This window comes from Haemaphysalis longicornis, unplaced genomic scaffold (genome assembly GCF_048455015.1).
Source record: "Haemaphysalis longicornis isolate Haplotype H1 unplaced genomic scaffold, Haemaphysalis longicornis Haplotype H1 scaffold_5, whole genome shotgun sequence".
NCBI lineage: Eukaryota > Metazoa > Arthropoda > Arachnida > Ixodida > Ixodidae > Haemaphysalis > Haemaphysalis longicornis.
This window is the reverse complement of record NW_027526385.1, coordinates 2498219-2512848: the sequence shown is the minus strand read 5'-3', so window position 1 is coordinate 2512848 and position 14630 is coordinate 2498219. Positions and strand designations below refer to the sequence as shown.

The window sequence follows — 14630 nt, the reverse complement described above, 5'->3', positions numbered from 1 at the left end:
GGTGCCGTCTTCGGTCCGCAGCGTGATGTTAGCCGCCTCCTTCTCCGCCGACTTGCGCCAGTGGCCAGGAGGTGGCAATACCAGTAGCTCCGACTTCTGCGGAGAGCATCGGAGGCCTGTCCCCCGCAGGCAATCTTCTATCTGCCAGATTGCCTCTTGCAGTGACTCCTCTATGTGGCCGGTCGTGCCTCCCGTCATCCACAATGTGATGTCATCTGCATATATTGTGTGCTGGACCTGCGGCAATCGGGCAAGGCGCTCGGCCACTGGTATCATGACTATATTGAAAAGAAAGGGGGAGATGACGGCCCCTTGCGGTGTGCCGACGCTGCCCAACCTTCGCTCCTCCAGCTGCAGGTGACCGACGTGGAGGCACGCCGTCCGATTCGAGAGAAAGGCCCGGATGTAATCGTACGTTCGCCGTCCCAGCCCGAGCCTCTCGACCTGTGCCAGGATTGCGGAGTGCAGCACGTTATCAAAGGCACTCTTGAGGTCGAGGCCTAGGATCGCCCTGCAGTCGGTCTTGCTGGGGGACTCGAGCAGGTCGTGCTGGATCAGTAGCATTGCGTCCTGCGTGCTCAGCCGGGCCCGAAAGCCCAGCATCGCCGCAGGGTACGCGTCGTGCTCTTCCATGAAACTCTGCCAACGGTTGTTTAGCACGTGCTCCAGCACCTTGCCCGCGCACGACGTTAGGGAGATCGGGCGGAGATTCTCAATGCTGGGCGGCTTGTTGGGTTTAGGGATCAATATCGTTCGGGCGGTCCGCCACTGCTTAGGCAGCGTGCCGGAGCGCCAACAGTCGTTGTAGAAATTCGTAAGGGCCGTAATGGCCACGTCGCCAAGGTTACGCAGGGCCTTATTGTGGATCAGGTCCGGGCCGGCTGCCGACTTGCAGTTCAGCTCTTGCACCGCTCGGCGGACCTCCCATTCTTCTATATCCGCGTCGAGCGCGGGGTTGTCTGGGCCTTCGTAGTCCGGGTGTCGGACTTGTGCGGTGGCCGGGAGATATTGATCGTGTAGGCGTTTGCCCACCTCGTCCTCGCCGTGTTCTTTGATTGCCGCGTGCAGGATCTGCGCCAGTCGGTGTTGCTGGAACGATTTGCCCTGCGTCTCGTCACGTAAGTGGCGGAGCAGCTTCCACGTACGGCTGGCGTGCAGCTGCCCGTCGGCTTCGTTACAGATGGCATGCCACTGCTGCGCGCAGAGCTGCCTGCTGTATTTTTCGATTTCGCGGCCGAGGTGGACGATGCGCTTGCGCAGTGTTCTGCTGTGCCGCATGCGCTTCCATCGGCGTTGCAGTGATTGTCGTGCCTCGATCAGGTGGGCCAGTCGAGGGTCCATACTGGGGATCGATTCGTCCGTCTCCACTTCCGTGCTCACACGCGCCGCCGCGTCTACCAGGCTGCGCGTCCACTTTTCGAGGTCCTCAATGGTGGGCGCAATCTCCTGCCGGCGGAAGGCGTTCCAATCCGTCAGCTTGTGCTTGCGAGTCGGGACCTGCTTGCTCCGGACCCGCAGCGGCAATTCCACTTGTATGATGTAATGGTCACTTCCCAAGTTGAGCCCCGTGTTGCGCCAGCTCACCGGTCTGTCGTCCGGGAGGTGCACGAAGGCGAGGTCGGGGGTGGTGTCCCTGCTTGCTGAAGTGCCAATTCGTGACGGCTGCTGCGGGTCCGAGAGCAGCTCGAACTCGGCCTCTTCAGCCTCGTCCAGCAGGCTCCGTCCTTTGGCAGTCGTGCGGGGGTAGCCCAGTTCCCTGTGGGACGAGTTGAAGTCACCCGCCACGATGATCGGCATGTCGACGGCTTTTCGCCTGGCTTTCTGGAACAGCGTCCGGAACCGCTGGCTGCGGTGCTGCGGGTTGCTGTAGGCGTTCACCAGACAAACGGACTCTTGCGTCTTCTTTCCTACCACGACTTCGGTCGCGCACAACTCCAGGGCCGTGTCGCCATCGAGGAAGCGGTCGAGCTTGATGAGGGTGATGCCCTTGCGTACAAAGGTGCAGACTCCCTGCGCCGCGCCCGTGTTGCTGGTGCGCGCGCTGGGGGGTGATGCGTGAACGTGGTAACCCGGGAGTTTCGGAGTCTCTTCCATATGTGTCTCTTGAATCATGATCACGTCAGGAGGCGCGGCCATGGTTTGTACTTGTTGTTGTAGTAGGGTCTTGCGGCACCGGAGGCCGTTGGCGTTCCAGTGCCACACTCTGAGCTTGGCGTTGTTGGCGGCCTTATCCATGGCTGGGCGAGGCTCCGGGCGACGTGCGGTTGCCGTGGCCGAGGACGACCGTCACGGAAAACGGCCGCAACCTTTCCGTAAACATCTTCGCCAGAAATAATCCCGTAAATTCGATGTACGCCATTTCAATCCACCCACTAGCGGCACGGTCTGGCGATTGTCGCTTTCCTCTTTCAGGGTTACTGCAACAGGGTCCCCGCTACGCATTTGCATGGTAAACAACGGTGAACAAAGTGCTATACAAATGCTCATACCGGTTAACTCGCGTCAAGGAAAAAACAAAGATTTACTTACTGCGAGTCGCACGTGTTTGTCCGCACCGATGAAGGCGAGCAATGCGGCTCGGTGGCTAGGTGGCATGACCTGCTCCGCTATCGCTCGGATGGGTCTTTGGCGCGGTACCACGAGTGGTATGAGTCCTCAGACACAGTCGGCAGCGCAAACGAGTCCTTCGTCCACAATCCGTGGTCGGGACCCGGAAAACGCAGTCCAGTTTGAGCCATACCGCGTTACCGTAACCTACTCTTCCACACTAAACAATACGAGACTTCGCGATCGTCGCCCGTACCAATATGGCGGACGGTCTTGTTTACATCAGTGTTGCTAGATCACCAAGAAATTTCGCATAGGGTCTATTGGCGGTGGACGATGCTGAGCAACACTACAAAACACTCGGCCTTTCCCGTTCTCCGGAAAAGTCTGAACAACTGTCGTACAAGCCCACAAAGCGAGACCAAAAGCCCGAAGATACCCCACAAAATCACAGGACAACTCTGAGAGTAGGTGAAACCCCAATCCTCGAAGTGGCCGAGATACGTATCCTAGGACTCCACTTCCAGGCCAACGGACACAACGGCAAAACAGTACAATCCCTAGAGAAAACCACCCATCAAATGACGAGACTGATTGCGCGGATAGCCAACAAGCATAGAGGCATGAAGGAGAAGACGCTGCTAAAGCTCGTCGATGCATTCGTAATTAGCATAATTACGCACGCACCTCCTTTTGTACCCCTTAAGCACGCAGAGCGCAATAAAATCAACAGTGTCGTCAAGAGTGCGCATAAGCAGGCACTGGGAATAGCTATATGTGCCTCTAAGGAAAAATTTGAGGCACTGTGTACGCAACACCCTCGAAGAGCTCATCGAGATGCATCGCATTGCACACGTCGAACGGCTGACCAAGACGGCCACCGGCAGGCAAATCCTTGACCGTGTACGCATCCCGTATGAGAGGACTTTCGGAGACAAACACACTGTTCCAGCCGAACTACGCAAAGGCATCTGCATTCCTCCCCTACCCAAAAACATGCATCCAGTCTACAACGAAAAGCGAAGAGATATGCAAGCCCTAGCGCTAGGGAAACAGCTCCAAGGAGAACCTCAAGCCGTCTACACGGACACTACCTCTTACGAACAATGAAGGTCTATGGTCTCAGTTGTCGCCGACCAGGAAGGAAAGGTTCTCACCGCCTTCTCCATCCGAACACGACACCCCGAAGAAGGTGAAGAACTAGCCATAGCCCTATAGCCACAACCGAAGCGAGAAAAATTGTCAGCGACTCCCAGCCTGCAATCCGCAACTTCACGAAGGGGAGAATCTCCAGTGCGGCACTGCGAGTGCCCACTGTCTTGTAGACAGTGGGAACTCGCGTGAAGAACGTCGACAAGAACGTAGACACCCGAACCACTTTAACATGGACGCCCGCACACGCGGGACTGGAGGGCAACGAACGGGCCAACGAGGCTGCTCGAGCGTTCACCTACCGGGAGCCAAGGATCGCCTGGGCACCTACCGGTACGTGCTCGATCAATGCATAGGCGAAAGACGGAATTACCCTGCAGCCAACCCCTTGCTGACCAAAAAACAAGAATTTGCATGGAGATCCGAACCCAGGCTTCTACAGGCGCATCCACCCAGAAATTCGTGACGGCAAATGTAAACACTGCCCCCAGCTTGCAAGTTCAGCACACATGCTTTGGGAATGCCCTGCTATACAAGGAACATTTAATATCAACAGCAAACAGCAGTGGGGGACCATGCTGCTTAGCGAGGACCCTGTCATCTAGCAGTGGGCCGTCCCGGATCCACCGAAGACGCCGCTAGGAGCCAAGCCATCCTGGCCGCCACCTGAAGCACACCGGCTCCAACTAAGCCTTTTCCTCCTCCTCCTCTCATTTGCCCATTCGTCGGTGGAAGCCACGTTTTCAATCGAACAATATTGTGGATGGGTATGAGCTCGAGCTGCGCATTCTTTCGAATAAAGCACAGTGTTGTGTGTTGGCTTCATGCCCCATTTTAAAGCACCATAAACTGCACGTGTATGAATTCATTCAGCGTCAATCCTCATATCTATAACCTTACGAATTCTTCAAAAAGTAGTAGTAGTAGTAGTAGTAAAAACGTTCTATCCGGTGAAGTGAGAAAGGAACTCGGTCTTTATATTTTTTAGTTCGCTTTTTTAGTGCGGGCTTTTTCCTCTTTATTTCATCCGCTAGTCAAAGGGAGGAGAAGCCACATGTGTTTCCAGTGCCAGTACGCGTCTTGTTGCTCCACAGGGCTATCACTGCTTTTTTACACAAGGCTCTTGACTATTTTTCTTTTCGAGACACGCACGAGCTGCTGGCGACAGTGAAGCGCATTCGCGCCCTGGAGGCGTTCACGAGGACAGTTCAGTGTCTTCGTCTCATCTCATGGTCCTTTCGTTTTTCATGCAGTTGCTGCTCAACATGATGGAACTCGACCTTGACCCTCAGCAGGCGGTGGCCAAGGCACGCTTCCTGTTGGGAACCTACTCCAGCGTTCATCCTGAGTGAGGATATGTTCGCACGAGGACGCATTTGTGCAAAAGAGTAGATCAATGTCAGGCACATTCACTGAACATGTGGGCATTAAGGGATAACAGAAAAATTACGCCCACCTCCCCTCTCGGGAACCCTGGTGTGATGCGACGCTGAAGGGGGTTCCATTGTGCGTTTCCGTTGGGTCGATTACTCGATTTGCGTGAGCAATCGTCGGGTAACGCGAGAGAGAGACAGAAAGCAAACGTAGCGCGGACGACCGTCGACGGAGAGACCGGACGGAGCGCGGCACTCCGCTTATATGCGCAGCGCGCCCGAAGGAGAGGAGACCGCTGTTACGAATCGGCCAGCGCCGCAGTACTTCCCCGCATCACTCCTCGGCTGTGCAGCGAAGCCACTCGTGCTCCTTCGAAAACAGGCGCAACCATGTCGGTGACAAGTTGCCACAAAGCCGCGTCAGACGCTTCGCTCGCTCTCAGCCCATCAAAACTTCGGCGGCTGGCGGCGTGGCTCGTCTCCACGCTCTTCAAGGACACAGAGGCCCCGTCGATCGTAACGGAGTCCTCCTCTCTCCCCTCTCTCGGACTCAACGTGCCCGAGGCTATGAACGGCTTACGAACTCTGGAAAGAGTGTTGTGCGTGTTCCCGCTTGTTGCGTTTGACCGTTATCGCTTTTGGATATAAATAGAGCTGCCCAAGCGTTGTAACTCATTCCTGTTAGAGCAGCGAATCGATGTTGTCGCTCTGTTCGAGTCCTGTATTGTAACCTCGCCCGTCGGGGCATTGTTCTTTGGCTTCGGCTCACCTCTCGCTATGAAGTAAACAGTTACGTTAGCCTACGGCTTCTGGACTTCTTCACGGCTGCAAGAGCGGCTGGCCGCTCGCATCATACACGCTACCACTCGTATGTCGGAGGCCACGGAACTCGGATCGGGTGCCCCCGCCCGGTCGCAACACCGCGGAGAGAGAGGGCGCTGCACATGCGCACAGCGCGCTTGCGCCGCGCGCAGCGCCGCCCACCGGCGGAGTGAGAGAGAGCGCCGCACTGCGCGCGCCACAGATGTTGGGGGAGAGGGCGCGCTATCACGGCGAGAGGAGGAGGGGCGCAGTGGTGCGGACAACGACGGACGCACGCAGGAAGGACAGGGCCGCCGACAAGAGATTCTCTCAGCGTCGCATCTAATAACGCGCCGTCGTTACTCTCACTGCTCTCGCGCAGCACCGAACTGCCCTGCCGAGAGACCCTACCCACAACGGGTTCGAGAGCTAGCCCAGACTCGCCGCACGTGTACGTCGTCATTCACTTTACCGGGAAGCGATACCTTTCATGGCAGAGGGGTTTATTACGCTGAAAACCACGATACAAACACTACACTGCACTACGCACCTAGCCGCTGGGGCATACAGCCGTCAGCGTGCGCCCAGCCCGTCTTCGGGCAGCAGTTAGCGTCCGCCTAAGTTGGCCGGCCGCGACGGGGCTCGAACGGGCGGCATCGGCGCTCGTCCGCTGACCTTGGACGGCGCAAGCCGTCACAGCGCGGACGCAAGCACCCCACCCCCTTCCCGCCAATGCAGCGGGGAAAATGTCCGGAGACTGACCGGACATCCTTGATAAACGCACTGACGCAATCAAGGCATGCGCTAATCGACACGGTGGATGCCGTGACCCACGCTGGTGGGAAACAACGGCCAATGCAAGAACTGCCAAAAATGGCCAAAAGTCATTTACGTATTGTGCGTTGCACATCCAAAGGCGGTCTTCCCGGGAGTCTCTCTCGCGCGTCTCGCGTCCCCGTAGGGAGAGGAGGGAGGCGCGCGTGGATCACCTTCGCCCCACTAAGGAGGAGGGCCTCGCCAGAGCCTCCTCGCCCCGAATGGAGGGGGCTCCGTCCCCACAAACAGTAATCAAGCATAATCACTCTGACAACACCGAGAAGTTCATGATGGGTGGATAAATGTTAGCAGTCATGATGTTCATCGGATGCACGGGAGAGCTTTCACCTTCACCATTCCAATTAGCAAAGCTTTATGTATACTCTCAACATTGGTCACCTTTCGCAAACCTCCTTAAACTTATGCCGGACGCACTGCGATGTTTGTGTGTCATATAATAGAACGTGTAGATTTATTGCAAGTTCCATCAGCTCGCATGCCCTTGTACGCACCACAGCAAACAAAGCGCAGAGTTGAGCTCGCCGGCATCAGAAGACAATGTCGTTGACACCGGCATCACAGGCCGCATCCAGCAACATGTAGTGAATTCAAACACGCTGAATGATTGCGTTCAACAGCGGCTGAGCTTTTCTGCAGCGCCGGACGCAATTAGGATGTGACATGAATAATTCGAAATTCTAGCTGTTTCTTCTGACAGTTGCATAAATAAAGCGAATTCTAAATAAGGAAGTAAGCGTTTCCACATCGTAAAGCGCACGTGAAAGAGTCCCATCTGATGCACATGTCAACCAGCCTCACCCTGCAGGCCCGGCCCTCCAAAGCCTCCGCGCAGTCCGAGGAAGCGCCCATTGCCCTGGCTGCAGACGAACACGGATGCCGTCATAACGACCTCGCAAAGGACTCTTGTCAGGCCCTTTTTTGTGGGAGAATTCTTTTCTGTTGTTGTTATAAAACTTTATTGTAAGCGCGGTGATGTCCCTCATTCCAGGGGAGACTGTGCTGCGACCGTGCTGTCCCAGCTCTGTGGGCCCTTTTTTGGTGGGCATTCAAGGGGCACTGGTCGTACGGTTCTCCCACAGCTCGAGTAGGGGTTGGCGAGTGAATATAGGTAAGAGCGCACCCTAAGATCCGGCCACAGAAGCCCCTCAGAAGAAAGGCCTTGCTTGGACACCAGCTCACTCGACACGACCACCCACGAAATCCCCGAGATCTATCCCGCCAGGCGTCTCAAGGGTTTGGGTAGTAGTTACGCAAGCTTTCCTTACTTACCAAAGAAATCACACACCATTCTAAGCTCTAAAGGAGGACCAATCCGCTTCCACACGAATCCCTGACCAAGAGCCAGGAGCACTTTCTCCGGCTCCGCACTCTCACAGCTTTCGTCATTCGACCAAATGCCACTTGCTCTACCTTATACGCAGTCCTGCCTGCGGTGCCCCGGCGCCCTGTATCCCATAGTATTGGAGTGTACGGCAAATTCTAACATAACTAGTTTTCCGCACCCTTCCCGTGAACAGTGGGAGAAAGAGCTGTGCAACTCCGACTACCATGCTTTGGCTGGTTGAAAGTGCCGCTGCAGTCTCCAACGGGGTCTGGAAGTGAGGGCGCTACCCACATTTTCAGGCTCTCAGTAGAGGTTATTCTGCTCTTCCAGCCACTGCACATTACCGGAAGGACCTGATACATCTTGCCTACGCCAGAATTTAGAAATGCATTTAAGTGCATATATGAGACGTGTGCTTCTTTCTCTTCTGCAGTGGCCCCCTGGCCGTGGAGGCTGGTTACCCAGAGGAGGCCCTTCGGACGCTGAGGCAGCGGGGCCATCCGATTAAGGATACGCACGCCGACAAGCACGCATGCGAGACAGGCCACGCCCACGTGCTGGCAAGGGGAAGCGGGCTGTGGACGGAGCAAGTTGCCCGGAACACGGGCAGTCAACTGGCCTCAGGTGCCACCCCTGCAGTGTGGTGCGGCACCGACCCTCGTTGCAACGGCGCCGCCTTGGGCTACTGAGGATGTCTGGCGAATCTTAGGAAGCCTGGTAATGGGGCATCACACAGTACGGGTTATGCCACAGATCTCCAAGCAGAAGTTAGTCCTTTCGCGTGTACATGGGTGTGGGCACCGCTATTCCCGTTGTCGTCGTGGTCATTGTTAGGACTCGCTCCTCGACAACCAGAGGCAGACACTATTACACTATTAGAAGACAGGGGTGTGTTAGTGTGGCCAAATAAAGTTTTTGTGTCACTTATTTAGTGTCTCATCGTGTGTTTCGCCTGACCCCGGCAGGTGGAGGGGCAGAGGGTCCACTTTGCAATACGAACACCTACCGGCCACCATGGGTGCTGCTCACCGTAGGAGTTCCTCATTCGTGGTGATGGCTGCGGTTCCATGCTTGTTGGCCAGTTTTCTTCCCGGTTATAGCACCTCTATCCTGCGCTTTCTATACGACGGATATACTCATCTTGAATGACCCGCACAGTAACGCAGCTGCCGGCATGCACCGTAACAGTGAGCTGCTCGTTCTAAATAAGGCATGCGTGAACCCTACCTAATTATCCCAACAGTTGGGTCACTTACCCAAATTGCTTTACTTTTCCAGCATGTGTTCGATTCCTACTCGAACAGGCTGTCGTGCGCGCTACAGTCCCTGCATCGCTCCCTTTTTCTGTTCGTTTATAGTTCGAGCTGATTCAAAGCTCTTTTAGTGCAAGCTTTTTGAAAGGCAAGCGATTGCAGGCTATCACTTGCTATGTCTTCTTTTCCTTGCTTCATTTCATTGATATCCGCTGTGCTAATATGCAAACGTCACAGCAATAAACGGGGGTTGAAAGTCAATGCTTGTGCGTCTCGTCCTTCCATCTGTCTTGGTATACATTTTGCTGTGATCTTAAAGGAGTACTGACACCAAATTTTGACGCCTAAAAGTGATATAATTGGCTTCATTAGTTTGTACAGATGCCTCACAGACATTTTTGCAGCGATCCGAGGCCGGGATCACATCTAAAATCGAATTTGATTGTCCCGGCCGCGAGCTTCCACAAATCGGCAGCACTAACGAAATCGCTTTCGGCGTGACGAAACATCGGCCTGCGTGTTTGGCCGGTTCAGGGTGACGTCATATAGTCGTTTTCGGAACCGGAAACGCTATCCTGCGCTGCTGTTGTCGGTGGTATTCGTTTGGGCAGGAGACGTGGGCGTAGCTGTGTGAGCAATGCTTGTAAACTCTGCGTGTTCGACGTCTTTGCTCTTCAGTTCGTGGCCGGCGCATGGTGTTCCCTTGCACTGGTGCCGAGAACTGCGCGGTGCCGGCACCGCGCGGTGCGCGATGTAGACGCGCACCGCGGCGACGCGCTGGTGCGCGTCGCCGAGCTCGCCCAAGTTGTGCTATGGCCAGTGGCGTAAATCATGGGGGGGTCAGGGGGGTCCTGACCCCCCTTGTGTTCGGGCTGTGGGGGACACCCCTTGCAAGTGTCCCCCCCTTGAGATTCATCTTTCATTTACCTTTGAAAGCTAAAACAACTGTTGTTTTTGTCACTAATAAGTACTGCACGAGCTGACGATACCACAGCATCGATATCGGTACAGTTGTGTCTCGCGTGCGCTTGTTGCACGAAGAACACTGCAACCTCAAGTCCATCGACGACGTGGCAGCAGTACTCCGGAACATGCACACGTCCACCCACCAGTATTTCAAGGAAGTGGAGAGTGTTCTCAGGATTATCTTAGTGATGCCGGTCTCTTCCTGTGAAGCAGAGAGATCGTTCAGTGCCTTGAGAAGACTGAAAACATGGCTGCGTAGTACGATGGGGGAGGAACGCCTCAACTACATGGCTTTGGCACACGTTCATCAAGACATTATAGACCTCATAACGTTGCCAGGGTTGTTGAAAAACTTTGTCAGTGCGTGCAAAAACCGCGCTCTCGTTTTTGGACCCTCTAGAAGTGTCGAAAGCTAGGAAACATGTCATAGGCGATCAGTACTCATATTGTACAGAGTATTTCTTATTGATCTTTTTTTAACGTCTGCAATAGCACAGTGCAATTACGTGAGGTATGAAAGCATGCTCGTTTTTCTTATTTTAATTCAAATCACGATAGTAATTTGTATATAAATGAAAATGAAGCACAAAACAAAATGGCCGCCTTGACAAGATGTGTGTCCCCCCTTGTGATTATTCTGGATTTACGCCACTGGCTATGGCAAGCTCGCGGAATGCGAAGTGCTCGTCGAAGCCTGTCCGAGCAAATCGACGACGACGCCAAGATGCATTATTTTCCACGCGACGACATGCAGCGTTAAATGTGGACTGAGTTCGTGCACGGCGGCGGCCGCAATAACTGTCGCCCAAGCCAGCGGGCTCGGCGTTGCTCTGGTCAGCTTGGGTGTTGGGAACTTTAGGCTTAGTATCGTGGCGACTATTTGGTCGCTGGTATCTGTACAACTGTGAATGACCATCCTTTACACGACTTTTCACCACACTATTATCCCCTTTTTCGCATATGGAGCTTTATTTTGGCGATAATTTCCGTTTCAGCGATCGGTGACCAAGACATCTGCCGTGGCCTGTTTTGATTCTAGCACGCAGGTGGCGCCATCTTTCGGCCGCTCGCCGCACCGCGGTGCCGGCAGTGCTGGGTCGGAGCGCCGAACCTCCGCTGCCGGTCAGCGTAGGCTTACCATCGCGGCAAATATCTGAACGCCGCTTTTAAATTCAGCGCTGATAACAACCCCTAGCACAATTTTTCACCACACTAACATCTACTTTCTCGCATGTGGAACTTCTTTTTCGCGATCAGATTGATTGTAAGAGTGGCGACAAGCTGTTGCTATCACGGTCTGCGCCGGTTCGAGGCGCAGTGATATTAAAAAAAATTCCCGCGCCTTCCCGCGAGGGGAACACGAGTAAATGCAAAGCATTGGGGCCTCAGTACTGGTTGAAGGCAGTGTTGCTTCCATCGCTTCTTCTGTGATGCTGGAGTAGCAGACACGAGTAAACGTGGGAGCGAGCGTCAACCAAGGAAGGAAGGAGCAACGCAGTGACTGAAGCACGAGCGACCGCTAGCGGCTTTATATTTGCAGCGCGCGCAGTAGAGGGAGAGCGGTACGGGGGGGGGGGGGGGGGGGGAGAGCGCGCATGCGCAAGCAGCGCGCGCTCTTCTACGCCCCACCGCGCTGCTATCACGCACCTGTTACGCCGAGACACGGCCGGACTGGAGGAGCGGCGAGCACGCACTTTCATATGAAAGTGCGCGCCCGCCGCTCCTCCAACCCGGCCGTGGCCGAGAACGCGACGGAGCGTTCCGGGGGTGACGAGCGAACGGGCTGACTACGACGCATGCGCGCACCTGCTGCGGACGCGGAGCTGTGGACGCCGTCCGACGCAGGAAGAGGCGAGGCTAAGAAATGCTCTGCATTTAAAAAACGGATGACGGCGAAGACATCGCTGGCCTAATCGCCTGGCCAAATAAAGTTGTTCTGTCTGCCGGGTGGCAGCGACTCATCCGAGTCTGACGATTCAGACATGTCGACTGCGCGGGCGAGTGCGGACCATGTGCAATCGTAGCAGACGATGCGGCGAACGTCCCTGACGTCACGGGTGAAACCGTGACGTAAGACTGGCCCGCTTGCAGGCTGGCCTTCGAACGGCCATTTTCCCGCGCGGCGACCAAATTTGAAACTGGTTGCAATAAACGTGCTATAATTAATTCTGTGTTGGAGACTGACGGCTTTCGGTTCCATTTTCGTAATTACTGGGCCAATAGGTATTGTTTACAGCATAAAAACTGAAAGCGAGAAATTTCGTGTCAGTACTCCTTTAAAGATCGATAACCAACTTTCCCTGGCATCAGCGTGCGTCGGCAAGCTTCACTTCATGCCGGTGACATTGTGGACTTGTCGCCTCGGCTGTGCATGCCCCTATACCGCACTTCAGGCCGTATACGCAACTCCAGGTTCACCCCCTCCGCAAGAAACAACAAGGAGCATCAAACCTGGAAAGATGTATTCGTAACAGAGTACCAACCGATAGCACATGCAGCATTAATTCGCGTATAGGGTGTCGCAAAAGTACAAGATTATCGTCGAAGTCGAATAGATTAACGGGGTCCTGAAATACCTTCCGCCGGTGCAGGGATGTACATGTAACCAAATAAAGTAATGTATTAGCAATCTCCTCCCGCAAGAATTTTGTTAAAGCGATGAGTATTACCTGAGAAATCGTAAATCAAAAACCGCGCATTATCGTCGCGCCGCGTTATCGTCGCGCCGTCACAGCGAAGAATAAGTTATTCTTCGCTGTTGACGGCGCGCAAGCCTTCCCTCCCATGATGCTGCGCTCCTCAGCGGTGACGTACTTCCGCTATTGCGCTCCTCAGACTGCCGTCTGCTACGGGCAAGCTTTGTTGACACCATGAATTCCGCACTCCGCTCAAGGCTGGAAAAGCGAACGAGAAATCTGGCCGCATGTGTGCGGCGGCCTGGCTTTGCCCTTTCGCGGTGTACGTTGCTGCACTTGCTATCGGCAGCACGTGACTTTTTATCGGCGGCGAACTCGCAGCCGCACGGGGAGGATCGTGCGCTCGTTCTCTGATGCACCGCGCACTGTTTATCCAAAAAGCGCCGTATCAGATGTGGCCCCGCTGGTGCCGGGTCTTATTTTTCGGCGGTGGTAATTCCTGCCGGCGGCATGTGAAAAAGACATTTTAAACCGATACAGAACCTGTGCACAAAACGCTTCAATCATGTGACCAGTTCAGAGCCTTGAAGGCTCTGGACCAGTTCAGCTTGGGGCGACGCGTGGTGGAGAGCGGCAACGTTGGCAAAACATGCTCCCTTTCGCCATTGTAAATTAGATGCACCATCCCAGGAATTGGCTCTAAAAAGAATATGCCTCAAAGCGGCTTGTTGCAGTTGACACTCGGCCACATATTAGCCGGCTATACTCAGGCACAAACCAAATTTTTACAGACGGCTCATGTACGCTTCATCGCAGTTCCTCTGGGATCTTTATATCGTCCACTGGACAGATGTTCTCTCATCGTCTTGAGCGGGCAACGTCATCAATGTCAGCCGAGCTTCACGCCATCAAGGAAGCCATCCGGTACATTCTCCGCCAACCGCAGGGGCAATGGACCATCTTCACCGATTCCATGGCAGCCCTGCAAAGTCTACTGCGCAACGACTGCTTCAGCATTCACGAACACGCCTCTCGTGAAATAACCTACTTGCACCACCTAGCCAAAGACATTGGGAACCAAGTGACATTTCAGTGGATTCCAGGCCACTGTGGTGTTCCAGGGAACGAGAAGGCCGATGAAGCAGCTCGCAGGGGCCTTGAAATGCATAACAAGAGGAAGGTTTTCTTCACCAAGTATGATGCCTCAGCTGTGACGAAGGCACTTGTCTTAATGGAGCGGAACCGTCTCTGGTCTCTTCCAGAGCACCATTATGCCTTCTTGCACTACGTAGACCCCGAGCTCAGGATTAAGCTGCCGGAGTGACTTCCGCGCCGACAAGAAACTTTATACCACCGATTACGCCTCAATGCAGCGCTCACGAAAACATACCTGTTTCGACTCGGTGCAACCTCGAATCCGTGCTGTGATAACTGCGGATCGCCGGAAACTGTAGAACACCTACTGTTAGAGTGCCCCGCTTACATAGTCGCAAGGTGCCGTTTGGAGCAGGAGATCGAGCATCTACGCCCAGAACCGATCAGCTTAAAAGTACTCCTCGGTCCATGGCCCTCCCTTTCGGCTCAACGCAAAGCACTAGTGGCGTTATTTGAATACCTAGACGAGATCGCTGTCACTGAACTGATTTGACATACTACGCAGATTGTGACGTTCATCGAACTGTTCCCACAAACTCCACGATGTGTGCTTTTTTTCTTACTTCTTTTCTCCTCGTTCTTCCGC

At 54.5% G+C, this 14630-nt stretch overlaps 1 protein-coding gene across 6 annotated transcripts in view; it reads left to right on the top strand.

Annotated features, from left to right (window-relative positions):
- LOC144137792 (glutathione hydrolase-like YwrD proenzyme) overlaps nucleotides 1-9528 on the top strand; it is a 76936-nt gene extending 67408 nt beyond the window's left edge. For 2 of the 6 annotated variants that reach the window (XM_077669775.1, XM_077669774.1), the window contains one exon: nucleotides 8468-8684. In XM_077669775.1, the coding sequence (XP_077525901.1) occupies nucleotides 8468-8542 (75 nt within the window). In that variant the 3' untranslated portion in view covers nucleotides 8543-8684. Of the gene's footprint in view, nucleotides 1-4952; nucleotides 5052-8467 lie in introns of those variants that run through there. The other 4 variants (XM_077669772.1, XM_077669776.1, XM_077669777.1 and 1 more) reach the window with 4 other exon arrangements.
- Nucleotides 9529-14630: the final 5102 nt, after the last annotated feature.